Source organism: Cucurbita pepo, chromosome 2 (assembly GCF_057944985.1).
Source record: "Cucurbita pepo subsp. pepo isolate OVF chromosome 2, ASM5794498v1, whole genome shotgun sequence".
Taxonomy (NCBI): domain Eukaryota; kingdom Viridiplantae; phylum Streptophyta; class Magnoliopsida; order Cucurbitales; family Cucurbitaceae; genus Cucurbita; species Cucurbita pepo.
In genome coordinates, this window is record NC_141799.1 from 2,546,877 (window position 1) to 2,574,069 (window position 27,193).

At 34.9% G+C, this 27,193-nt stretch overlaps 4 protein-coding genes, 1 long non-coding RNA gene and 3 other non-coding genes across 10 annotated transcripts; 6 read left to right on the plus strand and 2 right to left on the minus strand.

Moving 5' to 3' along the window:
- Positions 1–1,339: 1,339 nt before the first annotated feature.
- LOC111788130 (EIN3-binding F-box protein 1) lies at positions 1,340–5,017 on the minus strand. The gene is made up of 2 exons (XM_023668348.2): positions 4,706–5,017; positions 1,340–3,980 (listed from the first exon to the last, which is right to left on the minus strand). The coding sequence occupies exons 1-2, from the start codon at positions 4,728–4,730 to the stop codon at positions 2,098–2,100; spliced, it is 1,908 nt and encodes a 635-aa protein (XP_023524116.2). The 5' UTR covers positions 4,731–5,017; the 3' UTR covers positions 1,340–2,097.
- Positions 5,018–10,481: 5,464 nt separating this feature from the next.
- Positions 10,482–12,021, plus strand: LOC111788298 (ethylene-responsive transcription factor SHINE 2). The gene is made up of 2 exons (XM_023668623.2): positions 10,482–10,641; positions 11,189–12,021. The coding sequence occupies exons 1-2, from the start codon at positions 10,562–10,564 to the stop codon at positions 11,685–11,687; spliced, it is 579 nt and encodes a 192-aa protein (XP_023524391.2). The 5' UTR covers positions 10,482–10,561; the 3' UTR covers positions 11,688–12,021.
- A 2,073-nt stretch (positions 12,022–14,094) lies between these two features.
- LOC111788321 (uncharacterized) lies at positions 14,095–17,746 on the plus strand. Its single transcript, XM_023668649.2, has 5 exons — positions 14,095–14,320; positions 14,693–14,806; positions 16,251–16,330; positions 16,496–16,620; positions 17,311–17,746. Exons 1-5 carry the CDS (start codon positions 14,268–14,270, stop codon positions 17,380–17,382), a joined length of 444 nt encoding a protein of 147 aa, XP_023524417.1. The 5' UTR covers positions 14,095–14,267; the 3' UTR covers positions 17,383–17,746.
- A 1,395-nt stretch (positions 17,747–19,141) lies between these two features.
- On the plus strand, positions 19,142–22,447 carry LOC111788231 (SPX domain-containing protein 2). 3 transcript variants are annotated; one of them, XM_087121601.1, is made up of 4 exons: positions 19,142–19,159; positions 19,531–19,776; positions 20,711–20,837; positions 21,851–22,447. In XM_087121601.1, exons 2-4 carry the CDS (start codon positions 19,627–19,629, stop codon positions 22,234–22,236), a joined length of 663 nt encoding a protein of 220 aa, XP_086977727.1. In that variant the 5' UTR covers positions 19,142–19,159; positions 19,531–19,626; the 3' UTR covers positions 22,237–22,447. The 3 variants fall into 3 exon arrangements, with proteins under 3 accessions (XP_086977727.1, XP_023524280.2, XP_023524281.2); XM_023668512.2 differs by lacking the exon at positions 19,142–19,159 and having other exon boundaries at positions 19,176–19,776; XM_023668513.2 differs by lacking the exon at positions 19,142–19,159 and having other exon boundaries at positions 19,176–19,740.
- A 221-nt stretch (positions 22,448–22,668) lies between these two features.
- Positions 22,669–22,741, plus strand: TRNAR-CCU (transfer RNA arginine (anticodon CCU)). Its single transcript has one exon. It is a non-coding gene; the product is annotated as a tRNA-Arg (tRNA).
- Positions 22,742–24,643: 1,902 nt separating this feature from the next.
- On the plus strand, positions 24,644–24,716 carry TRNAR-CCU (transfer RNA arginine (anticodon CCU)). Its single transcript has one exon. It is a non-coding gene; the product is annotated as a tRNA-Arg (tRNA).
- A 140-nt stretch (positions 24,717–24,856) lies between these two features.
- TRNAK-CUU (transfer RNA lysine (anticodon CUU)) lies at positions 24,857–24,929 on the plus strand. The gene has a single exon. It is a non-coding gene; the product is annotated as a tRNA-Lys (tRNA).
- Positions 24,930–25,751: 822 nt separating this feature from the next.
- LOC111788351 (uncharacterized) lies at positions 25,752–26,842 on the minus strand. Its single transcript, XR_002814147.2, has 3 exons — positions 26,607–26,842; positions 26,270–26,366; positions 25,752–26,091 (listed from the first exon to the last, which is right to left on the minus strand). It is a non-coding gene; the product is annotated as an uncharacterized LOC111788351 (long non-coding RNA).
- Between the last annotated feature and the right edge of the window lie 351 nt (positions 26,843–27,193).

Here is a 27,193-nt window from a genome sequence, read left to right on the forward strand (position 1 = left end):
TTATTATACTTAGACTGAACTAAATTCTCATTTTCATGGTACAAGTACTTTCCCTCTCTATACTATTTTACGTCTTATCTGATCAAACTTATTTAGTTGTTGCTTGTCTTGGATGAGTGACCATCTCAAATCCTTCCTCATTATGTGTTCTTTCATGACATCTATATCCTTAAATCTGTTTGAGGTCTCTTTTGTTTGCTTCTGTGCAGGACTATTGAACTTGAGGTCTTTTTTATATTTTTTCCGAATAGATTACCTATAGAAGGAAAAAAAATAAACTTAAGAGTTTAGCCTCGTAATTGAACCTTTTTTTTTTTTTTTTTTTATAGGAAGAAATTTAGTAAGTGATAATAACAATGGTTCCTTACATAAAGGGAACAAAAACCCCTTTTGTGGTTACAGAAATATTTCAAATAAATATCTACCGTCTTCATTTGTCTTTTATATGATATTTCTATGGATGAATTGAATTTGTTCAAAATATTATTATCCGCAACTTTACTTTTGTTAAAATTCTTACCCAACTTCTTATTCTTTCCCCTTTTTCCATTTGAACTCATTTTATTTATTTATTATTTTTTAAATATTTTTTCATTTATATATGATATAAAAAAATAATATTATTTTCTAAACCAACATAAATTATTTTAAAATATTTATTTCTATAACTAAATCACAAAAAGAACGGGCATATTATTAGTATAGATAATGATTATCAATTATTTAAAGCATTTCTTAACTATATCATTATCATTTTATTTCGGATATAATTTTGGTTCATTCATATACCACATCTGCTCTGATACCATACATAACACCTCATGTCCAAGATTCAGATTAAAACATCTTATTAGGTTTGAATTCAATACCCGATAGTCCCAACATTTTCCTAAGACATGACGAAAATAAAGACAAAAATAGATGATTTCATCCAGGGATTAAATTTAATCCCAATTTAGTGAAATTCCACATCATCTATTAAATTTCAAAGGGATGAAGTGCATGAACATTTATTCCCAAATTATGTGGACAAATTCAATGTTTCCAATAGAGGGGAGGTAGATGATATTTCAATTATTCAAAAGAAATTCAAATCTCAATTATTAACATAAAAATGGAGCTGTCCCACCTCTACATTTGCCTTTAATTATTGATGTTTGGAAGAAAAAAGAGGATAGATACAAAGGCATTATCAAATCAGTGCAAAACCCAAGTATAGATGCCATGCAGAGCATAGTTCGCTAATACTAATTTTTTGTCGTAATGAGCATAGTTCGTCGATTGCTAAGATATATGTTCGGTTTTACCTGAAGTGAGCACAATTCACTAACTTCATATCTTGAATACAAAATGGACAACTTTTTTATTCTCAAATGTAAAATATCATTACATAAAGAAAGACGCAGACATACAAACACAAAAGGGCAGGGATGTGAGGTTTTATTACATGTTTGAGGAGAGCTTGCATGTACAGTTACAGTTCACCAAAGAGGGAAAAAAAAGAAAGAGGCACCGCAAACAATAGGGCTTGGCAATTGGAAAAAAAAACAACCCAAATGGGCTGTGATGGCCAAAGCCTATGGAAACAGAAGGCACCATACTTTCACAACTGTACAAGCAACCACAACAATGACAACGACCCCTCCCTAACCCTTTCGAGGAAAATCCTACTAATAAACCAAAACCATGACACGCATACTAATTTCTAGAACTAGACTACTAAAATATTAACCAGAGAAAGGAAAAACATGCACCTATGACGTGGCAAACTTCGAGGAGCGGGCGAACCCAGAGCCGACACGGATTCTGGTACCAATGTTCTTGGGGAAAACTGGCCATCCGAAGTGGTTCATCCCTCTACTAGGCAACAGATCTCCAAGGAGTTGAAGATCTGCAAAAAAATAAAAGAGAGGGAAATGGCCATATACCCTGGAATAAAAGAACCAGAATTGTATTGGACTGGGATGATCGATCCTTGGTGATTGATTATACCCCAAAACTTAATGAACAGGCCGCCCCCGATCGGAACAGCTGGCTAGAGTTATGGACATTCAAGTTACGGTCTGAATTCTTCGACGACTAGGTTCGTTATCAGTTCTATGAAAGAACGTCGCACCTCCATAGCTGCCCCACAAGCAGATCAACAGTGCTACTGCTGATTGCATTGCAGTGCTGGATGTTCAGACCCATAAGAGTCTCACCCAATTTTATTAAGTCTGCCAAGCTTTTATCAGTTACGAATGAGCAACTAGAAACTGAAAAGATCTGTAGATTCAGTTGCGTGGAACGGGCTAGAGCTGCAATCCCTGAATCTGTGATCGAACATTTTGAGACATCGAGATCACTTATTAACGGGCAGTTGTTTGCAATGGATGTCAAGATAGCATCGGTGATCTTCCTACAACCATTGAGATTAAGCATTTCGAGGGTCCAACCATGGTGCTTGATTATGGATGAAACCACTTTGTCAGTCAGGTTGACACAACCACTGACATTGATCTTCACCAAACCTGATTGACAGTTTTGAAGCCAAGGTAGAAACCCACAACCATCAATTCCAACAAGTCCACTAAAATCGACGTTCTGCAGCCGAGGACACAGCTTGCCCAGTAAAGCAAGGTTTCTGTTGCCAAAACCATGGCAGTTACGAACGGTCAACGACCTCAAGGATCCGCTCGATGCTTGGATGGGCAATTCTGAGCTAATGTCCTTAATTCCCAAGCAGCTTATGAGAGAAAGTGCCTTCAAATTTGTACTGCAGTTCAAAAGAACACCAAAGAACCCAAATTGAGTAATCCTGTGGCACTCCTCCAATTGCAAGCACTCGAGCGACCTGGCAGCTTTCGTAAAAGCGACCAGACCATTGTCGGATAAAAATGAACATTTCCTTAGACAGAAATGCTTTAAGTTTGGAGTACCCTTTCCAACAGATTCAAGTCCCATGTCTGTTACTCCATTGCAGGAGGAGATTGTGAATGACTTCAACTTTTGTAGTCCATGACCATTGCCCATGACCCAGAACCCTTTCTCACTAAGGTTCTTTAGATCGGTGAGGGCAAGGTCGGTAACTGCCTTGCCATAATGCCCGATAACAGCGAGGGACACATCAGAAATGTTCAAAGCTTGAAGCTTCACCTTATTCAAAGCACAAGTGTTCAAAGACAATAAACTGGCAATTCCTTGATCTCCAACAAGTGAGCAATCTTTAATCACGATAGACTTCAGCTTCGGGCAGTACTGCCCAATAGCTCGCATACTCTCATTTTCAATTCTTGCACAAGATTCTATGGTAATATCGGTCAACTTCCGGCAGTTTCTTGCTATCTCAATCACAGCCTTGTCAGATATAGCAGGACACTTACAGAGATCAAGCTTCTCTAATTGGTGAGAAACCTTGGCAATCTCGCAAAGACCTTCGTCTCCAATGGACGACAGATTCCACAAAGAAAGAGCCCTCAGAGATTGACATCCACGAGCAATTGCCTTAAGTCCAAGGTCGGTCACCTTGCTGATCTGATTATTTCCACGGATCACGAGCTTGCCTAAACCTCCTCGACTTGCAGTTCCAACAGCAGCAGCAGCAAGCCTCAGATCTGTCGCATTCTTCCCTTCCAAACGTCTGGACAGATATCCATCACTCTCAATTTCAATGTCTTCAGCCTCCTTCGAGGCTGCCTCATCCTCAGACTTCAATTCGTGGCAAGATATAGTGCTCAAAAGCATGAGCCATTTTTTAGAAACGCTTGCACAGACACTCCTTTCTTTGCCACCAGGCAATCGTCTGAAGATCTCAAATAGGCACTCATCTGGAAGAATGTCGATAGAGTCATTAGCCTTTGATCCAAACACAAATGGAGCAGTGATGCGAGACCTCTTGCGAGGGGGAAAATAGAGATCAACATGGTGAGGAAGGGACAAGAATAAACTCGAGTCCTTGGGATTTGTGTACATCGAACTCCCAGGACAAAAGTCTTCACTACCTGAAATTTCAACAAGAAGTTAGATACATCGTTCCACTTCACAATTAAAATCCCTAGATCGAAATACAACTCGAAGTTCTAGATTTAATGATGGATTATTCATCATAATAGAAAAGACAAGAAGTAATCTTAGAAAAACTATTCTCTCCTTGTATAATATTTATTACTTATGTGCTACCTTGTTCTAATATTCAAATCTAAAGGAAATCCTGAAAAGATCAAGTTTACCCTAACCGGTATTAGGATGATTTGTTAACAACACAAACATATCATTTAACAGGAAAAACCAATCTTCTATGTTTCTAAACTTGCCTAGAACCCTAAAAATATAACGTTTTGACTCGAGAAAAAGCAATAAACCGATCGATTCCTAAAATAACATCTGTCCTTGGATTGTTCGAGACAATAAAAACGGACGATCAACCCCAAAACACTGACCTATGACAAAAGACCACATCCATGCTCCCTCATAGTTCCCAACCATGTATGATCTACCACTTGGCAAAGCGAGAAAAAAAAATCATAACTAAACTAATAATCCAAAATTTTCCCTAAGAACCACAATTTCATCCAAATATTTTTCACAGCCATACAAAACACAACAATAACATCTCAAAACTTCAACTAATACCACGAACCAAGTTCTAAACAACCTCCAATTCACAAACTCAAAGGATACATCAAGCAAAACAAACATTAAAAATAAAAAATAAACATCAACATACCGGAATATTCGAAGAGCTTCGACATGAGTATAGCTCAAAAAACCCTGGGAAGTGGAATCTGCACGGATTTGCACCCAAAAACCCTCGAAAGAGAGCAAAAAGGAGAGCGGAAACGAAGAGGAAGAACAACAGCAAGACGAATTCAGCCTGAGATGGTGAATGCATGAGAGAAAGGCGAAGGAGATGAATCAAACCCTATGAGATAGGGAAAAAAATGGCGGAGAAGAGAGAAGAAAAATGAAAGACTTGGAGCGGCCCAGAAGCCGGCTTTATGGTGGGTTGAAGAAAGTTTCGGTACATGCACGTACACCCAATAAAAACCCAAGTGCAATGTTTTTGCTCATATTCTCCTTCTCCCACCATAATATATATATATATATATATATTTATATATTTATTTATTTATTTTATTTTTAAATTAATAATTGTATTATTCATTTAAAAAGTTTATAAATACATTAATACTTTGGTTCAAAAAAATGTGGTTTACTTCTAAAATGATTTAAAAAGATTATTTTAACTTCCAGAAATATTTCAAAAATAAATATAAAAAAATTTAAAGATAATTTCTAAGACATCAATAGATAATATTCGACTATATATTACCGTAAAAAAATGTTTTGAACTTTTTTTACAAAAGTAAAAAATTTTAACGTTATTTTTAAATTTTTATTTATATTTTTTAAATATTAATAGTTTATTTTATTAAAGAGTATTAATAAAAAAAATTAATTTAAAGATATTTTTAAAATATTATTAAAATTTCAAGACTATTTTTTTTAAAATTATTTTAGACTTTTCTACCCAATTTAAGAATATTATTAAAATTTTTAAAAATTTAAAAATATTCTTTTTTATATAAAATATATATTTTATAAATCTTTTTATTAAGTTAGCCTTTTAAAAATTAAAGCTATTTTTATTTTGGGTATTTTGGTCAAGTGGGTCTACAATTCAATAATGCCACGTGTACTTTTTTGACATTTTCCCCCAATAATAATATACATAGCTTTTATGGGTAAGGATAGAACACATCCTATACAAATTATTATATGTTAGCAATAAAGTTATATTAGAAAATTAATTTAAAAAATCATAAATAATAATAATAATAATAAGTTTTTTTAACCGATATTTAATCTATTTAATACATTTTTTAAAATTATAAATATAAATTAATTTAAAAAAAAATAAAATCAAGTAAAAAATCAAGCTATCAATCAATAGAATGGTAAATAATGTCTTATCCATGTAATTATATTTAAATAAAAAATAATTTATAAAATTTAAAGTACCATCAAATGCTCACGAACTCGTCAATTTGAACTTAATTAGCTGATTAAGATATATATTTATGGTCAAAATTTCGACTTTTTTTAAATTTTTTTGTTAATATTTTTTATAATATTAAGATGAGGATGAAAATATTCAATGTACCCTGGTTTCTTTTAAATACAGTGTACAACGGTTCATATATTGAATTAATTTGATTTTTTTATGATTTTTTATTTTGTAAATTAATTTTAAAAGGGTTTGACGTACACGCGCCGTTCATTGAATGAAACCTGGATTTGGAGTCCGAATCCGTTGCATTGCATAGGAGTTTCCGTGCCCCGTCTTAACTCAAACTCGGCTTCTTTTTATGTCGTCTTCCGCTTTTTAGGTCGGTTGACGACATGTAGTCTTGGTCGGTACACATTTTAAATTATTTTCTAATTTTTAAATTCATTTTTTAAAAATATATAAAATATACTTTATTTTAAAATATAACATAGTCACTTCGCTTAGAACGTCTATCTTAATTTAAAAAACAATAATACCAATTTTGTTAAAAATAAAAAAAAACATCTCGAAGTTAATGTCTAGCTCAAGTTCAGAGCGAGTGAAATATTGTTTGCTTTGGTGTGTTACATATCGCCGTTAGCCTCACGATTTTAAAACGCATTTAGTAAGAAGCAGCTTCCTGTTCCTCTCTCCACCCGATATGGGATCTCACAATCCACCCCTTTGAGCATAGCGTCGTCGCTGGCACACCGTCGGGTATTTAACTCTGATACCATTTGTAACAACTCAACCGTCATCGCTAGCAGATATTGTTTGTTACGTATCACCGTCAGGATCATGTTTTAAAACGCGTCTATTAGGGAGATATTTCCACATGCTTATAAGGAATGTTTTGTTCATCTCTCTACCCGATATGGGATCTCACAATCCACCCCTTTAGGTCCAGCGTCATCGCTGGCTCACCGCCCGGTATCTAGCTGTGATACCATTTGTAACAGCTAAACCTCATCGCTAGCAAATATTGTTTGTTTTGGTTTATTAGGTATCACCGTCAGGCTCATGTTTTAAAACGCGTCTATTAGGGAGATATTTTCACACCATTATAAGGAATGTTTTGTTCATCTCTACCCGATATGGATCTCACAATCCACCCATTTGGGCCCAGCATCATCGCTGGCTCACCTCTCGGTATCTAACTCTGATACCATTTGTAACAAGTTAACCACACCGTCAGTAGATATTGTCTGTTTTAGCTTATTACGTATCACCATCAGGCTCATGTTTTAAAACGCGTCTATTAGGGAGATATTTTCACACCCTTATAAAAAAAACGTTTTATTCCTCTCTCTACTCGATATGGGATCTCACAGTAAACTTACGACTATACATATCACACATCAACCGGAGCTTTCGTTGTCTAAATTCATCAAATAATTGAGATGGAAATTACATAAATACCCTCAAATAATTATTTTATTTTAAGTGATCATATCACATGAAATCTCTTAAAAAGAAGAAAGGGCACATTATTCCACGAGCTATGAATGGGAAAAATAATCAAAGTTGGATTAAGATTTAAACCTTTACAGCTAATGAAGATTAGAAGCCAACATAATCCATGAATTAACCCATTCCAAGAAAATAATTTAAAAAATAATAATTATCATGATAAAAAATTGTAGAAATAAAAAAAATAATATTTAAAAAAATAGTGTCTAAAATGGTAATTTCCTTAAGATGTTTTTAAAATAATTGCTACCTAAAGTAAAACAAATATCGTGCTTTAGGGACAGGTCTCGGGTCTGGAGAGTAATTAAAAAATAATAATTAATTAATAAAAGGCCCTTGTAATTATTAGAAAAAGACCCCGCTACTTTTGCTTAATTGTAATTTCACCCCCAATGCGGATTCAGATTCATTCATCTGCCCCGTTTTGACCAACTCTTAGTCAACACTACAATGCACCACATGAAACGGCTTAAATTAAGAGGTTTTAATATTTTATTTTTTTTAATTATTATATTTTAATATTTTAAAAGTCTATCTTAATTTTTTTTTCTAAACTTTAAAATATTATTCTTAGTTTACTTTGAAATTTGATGCGGGAATTTGAAATTGGACTCGTAAGACCTATTAATGATCGATCTCGAGCACATTTTGGTTTTGATTTTCGGCTAAATTCTTAATTTTTCATAGATTCTTTTAATTTTTTTATTTTGACTAACTAGTTCGAGTCTTCTCTTCTCCTTTTTCCAATATTTAATTTTTTAAAATTAATAACATAATCTTTTTCACTTTTAATTACTCCGATAAAAAAAATAGATTTTCAAAATGAATTTATTTTTATTTAATAAAAAATTATATTTTTAAATGAGCCAATTTGCAAACTAATTAAAATATTTTAATATAGTTTTAAATAGTCATAATATCGCTAAATTTGAATTTTAAAAATAAAATTTATTTTCCGTACAGTTAAAAAATATATAATTTAGAGTACGGTGTGGGGTGGGAGAATAACCAACCAAATATTAACATTTTTTTAATTAATTAATTTATTTAGTGATAAGCTTAACCGGCATATTTGACTTTGTTACATTCGCATCCCACGTTTTCATTTTCGTTCATTAAAAAAAAAAAAAAAACACAAAAAAAAAAAAAACAATTTCCCACGTTTTGTCCTTTTTTTTTTCTCTTCTATTTAATTTTGAAGCCCACGTTTTTCTTAAGGGATAAATGCACTATAATTTATATATCAACACGTGGGTGAAATGAAAATATTGAAAAAGTAAATTATTAAAAAAAACATAAAAACAACGTGTATTCATAGGGGTGTTGGTCTAGATGAGTCGATTATTCAACTCAAACCATAGTTCGATCGGTTGGCTGAGACTTTTTTGATAGAGTCAACCTAACCGATCTTAAAATATGGTTCACAACATAATGTCTGAAAAATATCTAATGTTTGTAATCCATGCGAGTGATCAGTAAATATTTAATATTTGAATTTAAGTCGGGGGAATAATTTTTTTTTTAAATAATAAAAAATGAATAATTTAATGTAAGTTTAGGGGCCAAAATCCAAAAAATAATTTATTGAAAAGAAATAAATTTATAGAGGAATTAAATGATAAATTGTAAAAGGTAAAATAAAAAATAAAAAATAAAAAATGGGGGCAATATGGTGCAATGAATTCGCTTTATGATGGGCCTTGTTGGGCTGGACCAGAATGACTGAACTTCACACAAAAAAGGCCTTTTATTTATTTCTAAATATTAGATGCGCCAAAAGAAATTGTTAGTTTTAAATGTAAAAAAAAAAAGAAAAAAAAGCTAAATTTATTAATTTTTGCTAAAAATAAAATAATTGTAATTACCAATAAGCCCATGAAATTTTAAAATTACATATTTTACCTTTATAAAAAAATTCTAAAATTCTTTTACCGGTAATATATTTACGAAAATTAGTCTATCCACACTCCATAGATTATTTTGTTATATATATTATATATATATATATATTTATTTATTTATTTATTATTTTTCATTTTCTAAAAATAGAAATTATCTATTCAAAATATATATGAAAAAAAAACCTCCAAATTAGCTTAAAAAAAAACTTAAAAAAAAAAACTTTAAAAAAAAAACTAGAAACATTTTGTAGTATGAGGTGCTAATAGATGTGTTTTAGAATGACAATACAGTCAAAACAGATAATATTCGCTAGCTAGCGATTGAGTTGAACTATTACAAATGGTATCAGAGCCCTTATCTGCTAGCTAGCGACAAAACAGATAATATTTGTTAGCTAGCGATGGACTTGAACTATTACAAATGGTATCATAACCTTTATCTGCTAGCGAGCGACAAAACGGATAATATCTGCTAGCTAGCGATGGACTTGAACTATTACAAATGGTATCAGAGCTCATATTTGCTAACTAGCCACTTGAACTATTACAAATGATATCAAAGTCTAATATTGAGTGGTGTGTTAACTTTGGATGATTTTTTATTTTTTTTATTTTAATATTTATTACATTTTTGTTTGAAATGAGTTAATAGGCAAACAGGCTCTTATTCAATTCAAACTCTCCATCTTCCTGAGTGGGATCATAAATGGCGCTTTATGACCTAAACCTGCAAATTTCGTCCACATTTTTCCATTTCCTCAAAGCTCAGAAGTCAAATTTAATGAAACTTCTTTTTGGATAGCAGACAATAGAAGTTTTGATGGTTCCAATTCCATCCGCCATTAAAGAAAAGCTGCAGAATGTGTGTGTGAGAGAGAGAGAGAGGGAATTGCAATTGCAACGACGAGTCTCATTAAATTGTGGTTGTTATGAAGCTGCGTCCGTGGATCTTACATGGTTGAGCAGGTGAAAGATTTTAATGGCGAACCCCATTAAGAAAAGTACTCTTCTCAGAGAAGAAGACCTTCCAATTCCCACCGACGCCTCTATATAAATCGATGAAATTATTGCGTTCTGTACGTTTTTACAACTCTCTCACCTGTTTTTTTGTTTGCCTTTTCGTTGAAGAGTCTGAAACTTCAGTGTTTCTCTCTCTGGAGTTATGGTTTATTCGAGGAAGTTCAGGGGAGTTAGGCAGCGGCAGTGGGGCTCGTGGGTGTCAGAAATCCGCCACCCATTGCTGTAAAATCCCCTTTTCATTACGTTTTTTTGGTTCTTCTGCTATAAATATATGCGCCGTTGATTGGGTTTGTTGGTTTAAAAATGCTCTGTATAACCATTTTTTTGTATGGCGCCCATAACCTGTCTGATGATTTGCCTGAAAGAGACCTGGCGGTGGCGCCATGGATTTTTAAACCTCATTGTTGTTGTAAATATGTGTGTTCTTGCTTGTGTTGTTTTGGTTCAGAAATGCTCTGAAATCCCATGTTTTGTCTGGCGCCCATAACCTGTTTGATGATTTGCCTGAAAGAGACCTGGCGATGGCGGCATGGATTTTTAAACTTCATTGTTGTTGTAAATATGCGTGTTATTGCTTGTGTTGTTTTGGTTCAGAAATGCTCTGAAATCCCATGTTTTGTCTGGCGCCCATAACCTGTTTGTTGATATGCCTGAAAGAAGCTGAGCAGCCATGGCGTTGGCAGGCATATCTGTGTTCTTGGTTGTGATTTGGAACTACATTGCATCATGTGCGCACATTCTTATATTGTTCATGTGTTTTTCTTTGTAGGAAAAGAAGGGTGTGGCTAGGGACATTCGACACAGCAGAGGATGCAGCACGAGCGTATGATCAAGCATCCATCTTGATGAACGGCCAAAACGCCAAGACCAATTTCCCTGCATCGAAAGACCGATCTGAAAGCCATGGCCATGGCGCTTCTCCATTGTCCCCAAAAGCACTTTCAGAGCTACTCAGCACAAAGCTCAGGAAGTGCTGCAAGAACCCTTCTCCCTCCTTGACATGCCTGCGACTCGACAGTGACAACGCCCACATCGGCGTCTGGCAGAAGCGTGCAGGCACTCGAGCAGCCTCCGATTGGGTCATGAGGATTGAGTTAGGAAAGAAGGAGACACCGTTGCCGTCCATGCCGCTGTCCCCATTGCCCGAACCTGCAAGCCAGGAAGCTGAAGGTCGCCAAAATGGGATTGATGAAGAAGACAGAATTGCAATGCAAATGATCGAAGAGTTGCTGAGTTGGAACTGCCCTCTTCCTTCAACTTCAAGCTAGGTACAAAATCTCAACACAAAACTCAACTCTATAAATAAAATAACCCATAAGACCAAACACAAAGAAACTTAATTAATCTGTGTTTTAACTGTCTGTGTGTGTGTGTGTGTGTATGTATATATATATATATATATATATATATATATATACATATATATATGCTGTTTATGGGATTTGGGAAGCTCAAAATCTGTATAAAGGGGGAGCTTTTGCATATAGATGAGTTGGTGTTTTATGTCAGGTTGTATCAAAATCATAGAGGATTGTAAGCTATATATACATACATACATACATATATATATATGTATGTATATAGAAAGGAAAAAAGTTTGCAGATTATGAGCAAAGGAATGACAAATTTGGTCGTAGGTTGTAGGTTGAATTTGCTCGGTGTAGTTTTAGAAATTAGAATTTTGTCTCTATCATTTGAAATGACCTCGTAAGTAGTCTAACATTAAAATTCGAATCCTAATATCACGTATTCAATCCATTACGCTTGGAACTCTATGTTAGTGACTTTTAACGCCTGAAACTACTTATGAATTTTTATCCTACTTGAGGAACGAAATTCTTACTTTTTTTTGGAAACCAAATTCATAATTTGATCTAATATTTAATATTGTCAATAATTGTAACTTCATCTACACCCTTTTTTTTTTTTTGTAAATTCATAATTTGGTTTGGTTCTCGTACATTTATTTGTTGCTAGTATGAGAAAAGTCTTATCTAGCTCGGGTAGGAACATGGAATATATTTTCGACATCGACCTCGTTTAGCTAATGAGAAGAAATCTCTCTCGTTCCGTCACTCATTTTTATCGGGATAAATGAATATCTCTATTATCGTTGAACTATGCTCGTTTTGACAATTTGTGGCAGCTAATTTTTTTTTGTGGGTTGTTACGTTTTGTTAATTAAATAAATAATTTAGATACAAAAAAAAAAAAAAAATCTCCTTAATTAATTGAAACTTTTAGAGCCACACAAATACTTTATAGAATCAAAATATAATTGGAGCCACAAAATTTGAAAGGGAAAATTGATGGCTCGAGAGGTTTCCCATGGGTAAGGTTTGACAATTTTTGTAACCACTTTATGGTTGACACGTGGCGTTTCCTCAAACGTTGACTTTCTACAAATTCTCATTTATTGTTCCCAAAATTCAAACCTCATACATTATTCTCTTTATTTATTATTTATTTTTTCAGAAATTTATTAAATTTTGTTGCATTTGTAAAATTATTTTAAAAAGAATTCTCCATGCGGGCACGGAGATGTATCGACATTGAAGTTAAAAGGCTAAAATTAAATGAAATATTAGCCGTTAAAATACGTTTAAATGTATATGAGACAACGCAAACAAAATCTTATATTGATTATGAAACGAGAAGAATAGTAATATATAAGCTAGAAGTAATAGCTCTATTGAAACCAGACTTTTTGAGTGAAACTAAAAATAAAGCTGAATCTAAAATTTAATATTAAAAATCAAAATTTAAAGGTTAAAATGAGAGAAAAAAAAAAAAATTAACCTCTTAAAATAGAAATATATTTTGAGACAATAATTTTCTTTTTCTAAAATATTGCAGTGATGTGGGTTGAGTAGGAGAACAAAACACTCTTTACAAGGGTATGGAAACCGAAACCTTTCCCTAGTAGACGAGTTTTCAAGCCTTGAGGGGAAGCCTGAAAGGGAAAACCCAAAGAGAACAATATCTGCTAGCGGTGGGCCTGGGTCATTACAAATAGTATTAAAGCCAGACACCGGGCTTTGTGCCAGTCTTCTCGATGTTCCCCGAAGGGGGATAGACACGAGGCAGTGTGTCAGTAAGGACGTAGGGCCCCAAAGGGGGGAGGATTTGGTGGTAGTCCCACATCGATTGGAGAAAGGAATGAGTGTCAGCGAGAACGCTGGGTCCTGAAAGGTGTGGATTGTGATGTCCCACATTGGTTGGAGAGGAGAACAAAACACCTTTATAATAATGTGTAAATCGAAACCTTCCCCTAGTAGATACGTTTTACAATACATCAGTCTGTTTTTTTGATAGAGTTGGATTGAATTGTAACCCTATTTAGAATAGGTCGAGTTGATCCGATAAAAAAAATGAACTCACGAACCGATTCAAATTTTTAATTTTCAAAAAGTCCAACCAAAACCTGACCGAAAAGAACCGACCCAACTATTATGGTTTGGGTTGGGAAGGTTTGTACCTTTACAAATACCTTCACAAATATTTTATTTATATTTAGTTTAAACTTAAAATTATATTACAAAAAATGTGTGTATTTTTACCAAACAGTTACTTTCGTGGGTCATAGGCTGGATTGTACTGACCTCAACGTGGTTACGCTATACAATTCTCGAATCAGATTATGCTATATCCGTTGCCAAACAAGCCCTAATTGGTGCCTTAGAATAGAACTTAGAAGAAGAGGAAGAAGAAAGAACAAGGAAAAAGAAAAAGTGCGAGAGAGAATCTGGGATCGTAAGATTTGTTTCGAGAATTCGAATTAGAATATAACTCATCTCTGAACCAGATTTGTTCCTTGAGAATCTCCGATCGAATCCGAAAGATCAGGCATGTTGCTTGCCGTGCTGATTGCCAACTCCGTCGGCAACATTCTCGTCGAACGGTACCATTTTTTTTTTCTTACGCTTCTTGGCTTAATCGATTGAGCATTTTTGTTTTCGTTGCATTTTCATGTTTCTGATGTGCGTTAGCGAGACATTGTGATTTGAATGGCGTCGTTGTGCAATCAATCGCATTGTTGTAGTTTTCTGTGCCGATTGCTTTGATTTTTGTGTGAAATGTGCGATTAGCTTCAGATGTATTCCTATTAGAATTGAAATAAGCTTGAGAGTTCGGTGTTTAGGAGGGAAATGATGCTCTGTCTCTGCCATATACTCTAACTTGGACTGACTTTGTGTTCTATTGGTTAGGAATTCTTCGCCATCTAATTTCATGCGATTGAACTGTTGATCATGATTTTTATTTGTTTTTTTAGGTTTCACGGAGTTCCGGCAGAGGAGCGATTGCACTGGCGATCCTTTCTAGTGAAGCTGGGAGCTGATAATCTCAAAGGTGCAAAAAATGAAGAGCTCTATGTTGCTTCGCACAAGTGAGTGGAATCTTCCGATCAGTTCTTTAGAAGCAGTTTTGAACAATTCTCAGTGATGCATTATAATTGAAAACTGATCTTTGCAAAAAAAATGACGAGTTTTCATACTCTGCATCTGAGGTACCGTTTGTTGATCTTCCCACCCCTAGGGTGAAAAGGAGAAACTCAAAGGATAACGATTGAGCCTCATCCTCCTCTTCTATTGAGCTTCATCCCTGAGAATTTTCAAATGCGCGAGGGAAATCGATGAACTTTATTTGCGTGATTATTGTTATAATGTTTTAGTATCGGAATTGTCGCCAAGTCCATTAAATCCAATAGGATATAATAGACAGCTAGAACTTACAAGCCACCATTTCCATTTTCCACCATTGCTGTTCTTTGATCGGTTCTGTTTCTCATCTCCAACAATAATAGACAGCTAGAAACTGCAAGTTCAAGCTTGTTTATGAATAATGAAGTCTTTGGTATTCCAAAGACAACGCCAATATGAGTCAAATGTTCTTAGGATCTGCCCCTTGGCCCCCTTGATTCTTTGAAAAACTTGTTGAACTTGATCTAGTGCCTTGATCTTTCATTATTATTCTTGCATAACCTAGACCAATTGGGGCATAAGCGAGCAACTTCTTTTCTTTTTCTGTTGACATAAATGGCATCCACTCTGCCAAGCAATGACTGCAAGAATAATAGATTCTTCATAGGTACCTTCTATTTCCAAAGCCTCTTGGTCATCTCCTTAGAAATTGCCTAACTTACCTAAGATCTTGAAGATGGATTAAAACCTTTGAAAATGGATTGAAGAGAAAGCTATTCTACCACTTCTCTATCACTTTAATGACTGTTAAAAATAAGGTTCCACCCCTGACATGGGATATTTTGAATGTATAAAATGATCATCATTTTGCTTCCATCTAATTATTCTTATGGACTGAGTACTCATTTATCACGTTGTCTTTTTATCCTTCCTCCAACTCAAGAGGGAGGTACTGAAAACATAGTATTTGCTAGCTACAACTGCAACCCTCTAGGGGCTTGTTGAGCTACTGTTGAAGTGTGTGGTAGTTGCCATATAGTACAAAAGTTACAAAGGCTGTGTTCTTTGCTCGAATGGTCACCAATGTTTGAAATAAACTGTTTTACTGCTAAATAAAATGCTTCCCTCTCCAATCTGGATGTTTCCTTTGATAATTCCTCTTTTTCTCTCTTTCTTTATTTTTTGTTTCTCTTTCTTCCTTTTTTTTCCCAATAGACTGCCTTGCTCATGAGGGAATCTTAAACAACAAGGTGAGCCAGTGGCTTGAATAAGAGTCAACCTTCCCCATCTAAAATAAAAGCATTTCTCATACATTATGTCAATCAGTCCCTTTCAATTTTGTGATACTTCTCATTGGATTGTCTTCTGTTGCTGGTTTTACCATTAAATTTGTCTAACATTCTGTAACAGGTCTGTATACGTTGTTTACACAGTCCTTGGTGATGTTGCGGTTTATGTTGTTGGGAAGGATGAATATGATGAATTAGCTTGTAAGTAAATGCCAATTCTTCCATTTTCTTTGGACTCAATTCCTTCTCTCTCCCTCATCCTCCTGATAAAAAATTGCAGCGTTTCCTTCTTTTTTGTTTTGTTTTTATCCCGATCTTTTCTGTGTCATTTATCCTCTACGTTAATGTCCTTTCCTCTTCTTCAAGTGGCAGAAGTGATCTTTGTAATAACATCATTGATAAAGGATGCCTGCGGGAAAGCTCCAACCGAGCGATTGTTTCTTGACAAATATGGAAAGATTTGTTTGTGTCTTGATGAAATTGTCTGGATGGTATGTCCTTTCTTTTCTCCCTTACTCAGAATTCACCTTGTAGGTTTTGTGACTGAGCTGCCAAAAATCATGGGGCTCAAGCTCATTATCCAGCCAGATTTAGTGATAGTCATGTTAAAATCTTAAGACTTTAATTTAAGAAAACTCTTCGCAAATTGCTTGGAGAGAACAGTGTCTGAGAAAACAAAATGGTGTTGTTGTTTTGTTGCGGGCATAGAACAAATTATCGATTTTTCCTTTTATTTTTTATTGTAAGTTTGATTTTTGTCCAGCAATTTTCAGTGTCTAGGAGGAATGATTTTTACATCCGTTTCTTATTTTCAAAAAAAAAAAAAAAAAAAAAAAAAAAGAAAAGAAAAGAAAATGCTTTGTGAAATGTCTTTCTCTGAACAGAAATTTGAGGGTCTCTCATAATTGCTAAAGAATACCCAATGTAGCATATTGACTACACTTGTTCTACTATAGATCATGTCTGCGGTGGTGAAACATATCTCATGGCTAAAATATTTATTGAAGATTCAGACTGAGATATCTGTATTTACAATAATTATATTTCATCTCTAATAAAATTCCTTGACAATAATAGTTGATACTTTGTTTGATCTACAATGTCTTTGAATTAGATGGCTTAAATGCAGCGGTTAGCTTTTCACATCTTCAATGTTACTTATCTATTTCATGTCTGTGAAGGGCATCTTGGAGAACACAGAGAAAGACAGGATCAAGAGGCTGGTAAGGTTAAAGCCTCCGAATGAGTTTTGATTTAATCAAACGGTTGCACATCCTCTCAGTCATCCACTTCGACGTTACTGCTTCCACGTGGTTATCTTCCTGCTTTTCAACTCTTTTACCCGCAAGATCGTTTCAGCTTTCAGCCCTGTGTAATCATGGTGATCGTCGGTATGTTTACTATACTTCCTATTCTATTTTGTTCGGTTTGTAAGTTAGAACACAAGGTTCTAAAGAATTCAAGGGATTATTTGGATTACGATTTTCGTAACTGCTAGGAAGCTTTCGAATACAGACTACATTGGGATTATGAAGTAAATTTGTAGTTGAGAACTAAAGATTAGTGGTTGAAACTTTGAAGTAGTATTCTTTGGTAAAAATACGTAGATTTGGTTTTGATATTCGTCTGAAGAAATGATACTTCCTATTAAGAACTTCCTTGAAAGATAAGGCTCATGGACTAGCTAACTAGCTACCTCAAGTTGTTGTGGTAGTCAATCTATTTAAGGTTTAATATTCTACGAACCGAGGTGTCTATATGTTGATATAATCGAGTGGTCATTAGAGCCATTGAAAAAAGTAAAAGGACTCTTCGAAATCACCTATCTAAGATCTAATGTTTGATCAAATATAGTAGGGTTAGATGATTGTCCTTTTGTTCGGTAGTTAAGGCACCATTCTCTTCCTTCGGGGTCGGATGTTCAAATTTCTATCTCTACCTTGATTGAATTTATAAAAATATATGTATGTTCTTCGAACAAATTATCACTTTGGAAAGAAATTTTATTCCTAGATGTTATCGTTGTTGACTTAGAGGTGAGAATTGAATTGAATTGAATTGAATTGAATTATGGACGGGGCAGGGCGAGATTGGCGACGTGGAAATCCCATCTCACAATGTCTGTTGCTCAAATGCCTTGTTTGTAAAGGTAATCTATCAAATGTATTTTCTTTTCCATAATCTATAGCTGATTAGTTTTAGGGTCTATTTGGATTAAATTTCATGGGTTTAATTTGTAAATCATTTAAAACCACTAAAATGACTTTTTAAAATGAGTTTGAGAAATAAGCTATTTCGAAAGAAATATTTGACACCATCGAACAATACTGACGACAACTAATTCGGAGAATACTGCTAGTGACAACTTCAACGACCCAATAGTTGATCAATCATAATGTTCCTCAATTGCTCGTTTTTGAGTTCTACCACGTGCTCATCTCTCAATCCCTCTTTGTGTTCTCACATTTCTTTTTTTCCTTCATCGTGTTCATTTTGTTTGGGAGGGTATAATTGAAATGCCTTCACATTTAATTTAAAATCCTAATAATATCTTAATAATTATTTATTAAGAGACAACTATATTGTGACAGTCTCATTAGGTCAAATTATGTTAAACAAATGTTTAAGAACTGTTTATGTAATTCTTGAGTTTACTTTCTATTTTAAAAAATTGTTACTGAATTACATAGATACATAGATTTTTAAGTCGCCTTATCCATTTTTTTAAAGTAAAAAGAAGTAACAATGATTATTAGTATTAGTTTTTAAATTTCATTTTCTCTCATTTTTAGCGAAGAAATATATAGTTTTTTAATACAAAATATGAGAGAAAAAAAACAAAAAAACAATAAATGTTAATAACACCTCAACTAGGTTCATATTTGTAAAATTTCAAAAACTAAAATAATAGATAAGTTAAAAATAAGAGTGAAAGGCATAAAAGAAGGCGGGTAATTCAATCGGCAACCTCTTGAGAAAGGTCCAAATTAGGTGCGAAGGAAGCCATTGGAGGGACTTCCAATCATCAAGGTATCGTTCTCTTCAATTGACCGCTTCTATGTTCATCTCTTTGTTCTTTTGTGTTTTCTAGGGTTTCTATTTTCATCATCAACTGGCCATTTTGTTGGCATTATTCTGCTTCTTATTTGACCAAAAAGTTCCCATAATAATATGCTCTTGTTTATTCCCCTCCTTTCCACCATTTTCCCTTTTTCTTTTAACCTAATCGACACTTTACATCCCTCTCATTTTCAACGTAAACAGCATATTCCCAATATTCCCAATATTCCCCATTTCCTCTATGCAATCGTTTTTTTTCTTCTCTTTATTCTATTATTTGGGTTTCTCTGATTATAAATCTCTCTGATTTCTCTGTGATTTTGTACATTTGAATCATGAAGTTTTGGAAGATTCTGTGTATTTTGATTGAATCTACTTTGCCTGAATGGAGAGATGAGTTCATTTCTTATAAGAAATTGAAGAAGCAATTGAAATTGATGTACCCTGATAAAGATGGTAATCCTAAGCGCTTAAAGTTTGATGGAGAAGCATCCATGGAGGTTTTTCTTAATCTGCTTGAGGAAGAATTGGACAAGTTTAATCAGTTCTTTGTAAGCAAGGAGGAGTATTATGTTATTAAGTGGAGTGTATGTCACTAACTTTTTGGTTTCATAGTTGTTTGATCTCTCTCTCTTTCTCTATTTTTCCTTCAAATAGAGCCTAAATTATCGTTGAAGCATGTTGCAAGGAATTATGAGTGTGGGTGTGAGATTCCACGTTGGTTGGAGAGGAGAACGAAACACTTCCTTCTTATAAGGGTGTGGAAACTCTCCCTAGCAGATGCGTTTGAAAATCTTGAGGGGAAACTCGAAAGGGAAAGCCCAAAGATGACAATATCTGCTAGCGGTGGGTTTGGACTATTACAAATGGTATTAGAGTCCGACATCGGGTGGTGTGCAAGCGAGGATGCTAGACGTTGTGAGATCCCACATCGGTTGGAGAGTGGAACAAAACATTACTTATAAGGGTGTGGAAACCTCTCTCTAACAGGCGCGTTTTAAAACCGTGAGGTTGATGACAATACGCAACGAGCCAAAACGGACAATAGTTGCTAGTGGTTAACTTGTGTTGTTACAAATGGTATTAGAGCCAGACACAGTGCTATGTGCCAGCAAGGACACTGGGCCCCTAAGAGGAGTGAATTGTGAGATCCCACGTCGGTTGGAGAGGAGAACAAAACATTCCTTATAAGGGTGTGGAAACCTCTCTCTAACGGGCGCGTTTTAAAACTTTGAGGCTGACGGTAATACGTAATGGGCCAAAACGGACAATATCTACTAGCAGTAGGCTTGGGCTATTACAAGTTTCAGCATGGAACAATTGAACTTGATAGAAACATTGCTGCTTTTTCTTAGTATCTTCTTAATAGATGTCTCTCAGTCATTTGAATAGTTGGTCTGCTAGGCATCTGTTTCATTTTACCATTTGGTAATGACGTTGAACGCTACGTTTTTCCTTTAAGACGTGCTAAATAAAACTCTATGCATTTACATTTGCTATAAGAAGTCGTTCGGAATGCAGTTATTGCAGGAGAGGGTAGCAGAGATCGGAGATTCGGACGAACGGTTGATGAAAGTAGGGAGAGACATTGTGGACTTCCATGGAGAGATGGTTTTGTTAGAGAATTATAGTGCCTTGAATTACACAGGTTTGTGTTGTTGCTTTCTATTCCTTTTTCATCCCCTCCTTTTGCTTTTTTATTGGATTCTGATTATAAAGTTACCATAATCTATCCATGATCATGTTTCAAGAGAATTTTGAAATGTTGAATTAGGACAAGATCTAAGGAGGTGAGATGATTTAGAATCCTACTCGTTACATTATGCTCATGACTCGTCCCTATGAATCTCGAGCAAGGCTTTGCGAATCACAAAGCAAGCTCTGAGAGATCGAGAATTTTAAATTATTAAATCTCGACCCGAAGACTTCAATCCAAGATCTTGGATGGGAGGGGAGGGTATCTCTAATCATTCCAAACTCTTACCATCAAGGGCCTCCTGCCTAAAATTTTCTTCCCTTGCTCTGCTCGAGAGGCCCTCGTTGGGTATATAACGTTGTGAGATCCCACCGCGGTTGGAGAGAGGAACGAAGCATTCTTTTGGGGCCAAGCATCCTTACTGGTGCCACTACCTCGTGTCTACCCCCTTTGGGAAACAACCTCCTCGTTGGCACATCGCCCGATGTCTGACTTTAATACCATTGGTAACGGCCCAGGCCCACTGCTAGTAGATATTATCTTCTTTGGGCTTTCTCTTTCAGGCTTCCCCTCAAGGTTTTAAAACGCGTTTGCTAGGGAGAGGTTTCTAACCCGTATAAAGGGTGTTTCGTTCTCCTCCCCAACCAATGTGGGATCTCACAAATGGTGTGGAAATTTCTCCCTAATAGACGTGCTTTAGAAACCTTGAGGGAAAGTCCTTAAGGGAAAGCCTAAAGAGGACAATGTCTACTAGCAATGGACTTGGGCTGTTACATACGAGCTTCGTGTCGAAAATACCTTTAGTAGTAGTTAGTACATCCATATCGACTTACAAGAGACGTTTTATTTGATTTATATTCTAGGGACTGAGGGTCTTCTAGTGTAATAAAGTTTGTTCTTCACATTTTCAAACATAACAGTCCATTGTTTGAAGTAAAACTCATTCAAATACATTCCAAGCACAGGACTGGCAAAGATTCTAAAGAAGTATGACAAGCGAAGTGGCGAGCTCATCCGTGTGCCTTTCATCAAGAAGGTGTTACGCCAACCGTTCTACTCAACCGATGTGCTCGGTCAGCTATTAAAGGAGTGCGAGACGATACTCGATCTTCTCTTCTTCAAGAAAGACCTGTCATCTGCTGCTGAAACAGTCAATGAGAAAGGAAGAAGGGGTGGGTCGGAGGCGAACACTGCGTCGGAGAGTAAAGAAAAGGTGTTGAACATTCCCGAAGATCTTGAAGAGATCGAGTACATGGAGAGTATGTACATGAAGCTAACATTATCGGCCCTGAAAGCTCTGAAGGAGATTAGAGGTGGAAGTTCAACAATAGATGTTTTCTCGTGGCTCTGAACATTACAAAGAGATGGGGCTGAGTGAAGTTATTAAGTGTTTAAAGTTAAATAATTTGTGTTTTAGGCGTTGAGTTGTTTTATTTGAGTTAAGGAAGTCGGTGTTTGGGGTGCAGAGTTGTGCATATATATATGTATATGGATTTCGCTAATTTGAATATGTTTTTGTTAAAACTATTCTGAGTATTATAATGAGATTAATGATTAATGTATTATAAAATTTTTAAAATATATAAGTTAAAGATAATAGTTCATAAACTTATAAATATATAAATAAACAAAGCAATTTTTCTCTTCTCTCAAGAAAAAAAAAAAAAAAAAAAAAACCTCTGTGATTTAATATTTAAAAAGAAAGTAATAATATTATTTAAAAAAAATCATTTTTACAAAACTTTTATAATTTATAATTTTCGTGGGTTGTTAGGTTCAACAAGCGCCTGTAGCTCAGTGGATAGAGCGTCTGTTTCCTAAGCAGAAAGTCGTAGGTTCGACCCCTACCTGGCGCGTTGTTTTCAGTTTTTACTCAATATTTTCTTTTGGCAAACATTGAAGTGTTAAATCTCTTTTGCGTTGATTTTTTTTTTTTCTTTTTTTTGGCAAACATCTAATTGTTAGACCAATGCCAGCCCCTACGTTGATAGGATAAGCATGAGATTACCTTGAAGGTTGTTTCTTGTAATCAAAACAACCAAGAGCTAATTCATGGGATAAAAAACACATGGGATAAAAGAATAGTCAATGCATCAGTAGCTCAGTGAATAGAGCGTTTGTTTCCTAAATAAAAAGCCCTAGGTTCAACCTCTACCTAGGGAGTTTTTTATCACTTAGTTTCCAGTTTGGCTATTGGATAACAAAACTCCAAACCGCAAAAACCCAGTAGATTTTTGGCATACGTCATGGAATAAAAAAAATGATATGTTCAGAAAGTGATTATTTCTGATATAACTATAAGAATTTACAAGAATGTACAAGAATGCATAACGTTTCCTAAGCAACCCCTACCTAGTGCGTAGAAAGTTGTAGGTTCAATCCCTACCTAGCGCAAACTCCAAACCACCAAAACCTAGATTTTTGCTGCAATGGTATAAAAGGAAACATGATATGTTCAGAAAGTGATTACTTTTAACTAACTACAAGAATTTACCCAATAGATGTAGAATTTAGAAGAATTTATCTATTCGAAAACAAAACTCCAAACCACAAATGCTTTTTAGCATGGGATAAAAGGAATGATATGTTCGAAAATTGATTATTACAATAAGAATTTAGAAGAATGCTCACCTCTAGCTCAATAGATAGAGCGCCTATTTCCTAAGCAGAAAGCCGTAGGTCCGATCTCTTATCATTTAGTTTTCAGTTTTTGGCATGGGATAAAAGGAAGGATATGTTTGGAAAGTGATTATTTTTTACCTAACTACAAGAATTCCTCTATGGTGTTTACGAAATTTGGTTCTTTTCGGGTTATAGTTGATGGTTATTTCTCAATTCCATCTCTACTACAGAACCGGACATGAGAGTTTCTTCTCATCCAGCTCCTCGCGAATGAAACGATTCAAAAAAATGTACATGTATTTACTGAATAATAGATTGAATCATGGGATTCTTTGAGATTTAATTTAATTAATCTATTAGAAATTTTAATATCTTCTTTTGATAGAAAACTAAACTCTTTATAGATTCTAGAATGAATAATAGAATCATTTTAGCTCCGCGTTTCTTATATTAAGTTTTCAGTTTGGCTAATCAAAAACAAAACTCCAAACCATCGAAACCCAATTTTTGTATGGGATAAAAGGAATGACATGTTCAGAAACTTATTACATAACTACAAGAATTTACAAGAATGCTTTATGTGCCAATAGCTCAGAATTTGGCTACCGCCAAAACCCATTTTTTGGCATGGGGAGAAGAGGAATGATATGTTCGGAAAGTGATTATTTCTAATGTAATTACAAGATTTTACAAGAATGCTCAATGTGCTTGTAGCTCAGTGGATAGAGCGTCTGTTTCCTAAGTAGAAAGTCATAGGTATGACCCCTACCTGGTGCGTTTCTTATCATTTAGTTTTTAGTTTGGCTATCGAAAACAAAACTCCAAACCACCAAAACCCAGTTTTTGGCATGGGATTAAAGGAATGAGATGTTCGGAAAGTGATTATTTCTGATGTAACTACAAGATTTTACAAGAATGCTTGATGCGCCTGTAGCTCAGTGGATAGAGCGTCTGTTTCCTAAGTAGAAAGTCGTAGGTTTGACCCCTACCTTGCGCGTTTCTTACCATTTAGTTTTCAGGTTTGGCTATTGAAAACAAACCACCAAAACCTAGTTTTTGGCATGGGATAAAGGAATGAGATGTTCGGAAAGTGATTATTTCTGACATAACGATAAGAGTTTACAAGAATGCTCAATGCGCCTGTAGCTCAGTGGATAGAGCGTCTGTTTCCTAAGCAGAAAGTTGTAGGTTCGACCCCTACCTGGCGCGTTTCTTACCATTTAGTTTTCAGGTTTGGCTATTGAAAACAAACCACCAAAACCCAGTTTTTGGCATGGGATTAAAGGAATGAGATGTTCGGAAAGTGATTATTTCTGACATAACTACAAGATTTTACAAGAATGCTCAATGCGCATGTAGCTCAGTGGATAGAGCGTCTGTTTCTTAAGCAGAAAGTCGTAGGTTCGACCCCTACTTGGTGCGTTTCTTACCATTAAGTTTTCAGGTTTGGCTATTGAAAACAAACCACCAAAACCCAGTTTTTGGCATGGGATTAAAGGAATGAGATGTTCGGAAAGTGATTATTTCTGACTAACTAGAAGATTTTACAAGAGTGCTTGATGTGCTTGTAGCTTAGTGGATTAGAGCGTTTGTTTCCTAAGCAGAAAGCCGTAAGTTTGACCCCTACCTGGAGCGTTTCTTATCATTTAGTTTTCCAAAACCCGTTTCTTATCATTTAGTTTTCCAAAACCCATTTTTTGGCATGGGATAAAAGAAATGATATGTTCAGAAAGTGATCCACTATAGCTCAGTGGATAGAGTGTTTGTTTCCTAACCAGAAAGTGATCCCCTATTTGTTTCTTATTTGGCTATTCAAAACAAAACTCCAAAGGAATGATATGTTCAGAAAGTTATTATTTTTTACGTAACTAGAAGAATTTACTAGAATGCTCAATGTGCCTATAGTTTAGTGGATAGAGTGTCTGTTTCTTAAGTAGAAAGTCGTAGGTTCAACCCTATCTAGTGATTATTTTTTATGTAACTACAAAAATGCTCAATGCGCCTTTAGCTTAGTCGATTTTTCCTAAGTAGATAGTTGTAGGTTTGACCCCTAACTAGTGCGTTTCGGGTTTTGGCATGGTATAAAAGGAATGTGCTCGACTAAAGAAAAAGTGGGGTTAAGCTAGTGGAAGCTGCAGGGGAGTCCAGGTATTTCATATATTCTATCTTGAATCACTAGCTTCAAAAGCAGATGAGACAATTCATGAAGAGCTATTAGCATCTTGAGATGCAGAACACAGCATATTTGCAGAAACTATGAAAAGCTAATGTCATTTATGAGGCATTTATCAATTAGTAAACCAAAAGTACAAAATGCAAAACTGATTGATCAGAGAATGACCTCCTGAGATTCACAACTGTACCAAATCTTATATGAAAGATTGCCAGGACTTAACTGTCAGGAACTTGAATATGATACCAGTATGCCTAAATGTTACCGCCATTGTTGATGACATGATACTGAATATATGCACAAGCATAAACAAACTAACAATACATACCTCTATTGATCGTAAGTGCTGAGAAAAACCTCCAAAGAAGCCATCTCCTTTGCAATTCCCACACAGCATTTCCTTTGTTCCCACTGCAACACAAAGCCATTGATCAACAAAACAAACAACACAAGTAGAATTCAAATTTTCAGGGGAAAACACGAGAAAATAGAAACAGCTCAGTTTATCAGTCAATTGCAGGTTATAATACTTCTTCTTCAGTTGTAATTTGAATGCTGAATCAAATAGTTGAATTAGGGCACAGATTACCCGCACAACCAACAAGATGCACCGGCTATGAATTGTCCATTGAAGAAATCAACAGCATCAACTCCACTTCCTTGGCATTATGAGCAAATAACAGCAACTATTTCATTCAAATTACAAAAAAATCAGCGTTCGCAAAACCTAAATCGTTAGCAACAAGTTATAAATCGACCTATCGATTCCATCACAAATCACGCTATTAGGTTTTGTGTTCCGATCACTCTTCGCAGCCTATTCGATCAGAAACACAGTACCGTCTCAATTTCCAAAGAATATACACATTGCGTTTCATTTTGAGTAATCGAAAAACAAACTTCAAACAGGAGAAGCAGAACCTTACCATTTAGATGAAGGAATCCAGCAACTGGAGAATAATGGAAGCCATTGTTAATCAGGTTGAGCTTCTGATTACCACAGCCTCCAACTGTTGAGGAATTCGATTACCAAATGAGAACACATAACAGTCGAGGAATTTCCAAATGATTTTTATAGTTCACTACAGGAATTTCCAAGAATGAGAAGAATTTTGAGTTGCAAGGTACTGAAAAACGAAGACGCCATTGAAATTCCATGTACTTCTTACCTGTCAAATGGTTTAGACTACGAAAAACTATCTGTTTAATTTATTCCAAAGGTTAAAATACCATTTTACCCCTTCCTTATAATACTTCCAATAAAATTTCATAATTTCATTAAAATAATAATAATTATTATTATTAATTTAACAAAAAATTCTTTAATTTTTTAGAATAAATTTCTAGTAATTTTCATTTAAAAAAAATTATAACTAAAAATTGCAAGTAATTAATGATTAATTGAAACATTTATGTAACAATAAATTTTACTTTGACTAGGATATATTTAATTTCGGATGGTTGGATTCTTTTATTCTTTAACCCATTGGACGGTCAGGATTTTACGTGCAAT

Bases quoted from the DNA above. Each gene is read 5' to 3' on its own strand.
- LOC111788130 (XM_023668348.2), bottom strand. From the start codon at position 4,730: ATGTCGAAGCTCTTCGAATATTCCG. The intron at 3,981-4,705 runs GTATGTTGATGT...TTGAAATTTCAG, and splicing joins GAAGCTCTTCGAATATTCCG to GTAGTGAAGACTTTTGTCCT.
- LOC111788298 (XM_023668623.2), top strand. From the start codon at position 10,562: ATGGTTTATTCGAGGAAGTTCAGGGGAGTTAGGCAGCGGCAGTGGGGC. The intron at 10,642-11,188 runs GTAAAATCCCCT...TTTTCTTTGTAG, and splicing joins GAAATCCGCCACCCATTGCT to GAAAAGAAGGGTGTGGCTAG.
- LOC111788321 (XM_023668649.2), top strand. From the start codon at position 14,268: ATGTTGCTTGCCGTGCTGATTGCCAACTCCGTCGGCAACATTCTCGTC. The intron at 14,321-14,692 runs GTACCATTTTTT...TTGTTTTTTTAG, and splicing joins GGCAACATTCTCGTCGAACG to GTTTCACGGAGTTCCGGCAG. The intron at 16,621-17,310 runs GTATGTCCTTTC...ATGTCTGTGAAG, and splicing joins TTGATGAAATTGTCTGGATG to GGCATCTTGGAGAACACAGA.
- LOC111788231 (XM_023668512.2), top strand. From the start codon at position 19,525: ATGAAGTTTTGGAAGATTCTGTGTATTTTGATTGAATCTACTTTGCCT. The intron at 19,777-20,710 runs GTATGTCACTAA...TTCGGAATGCAG, and splicing joins ATTATGTTATTAAGTGGAGT to TTATTGCAGGAGAGGGTAGC. The intron at 20,838-21,850 runs GTTTGTGTTGTT...TTCCAAGCACAG, and splicing joins TAGTGCCTTGAATTACACAG to GACTGGCAAAGATTCTAAAG.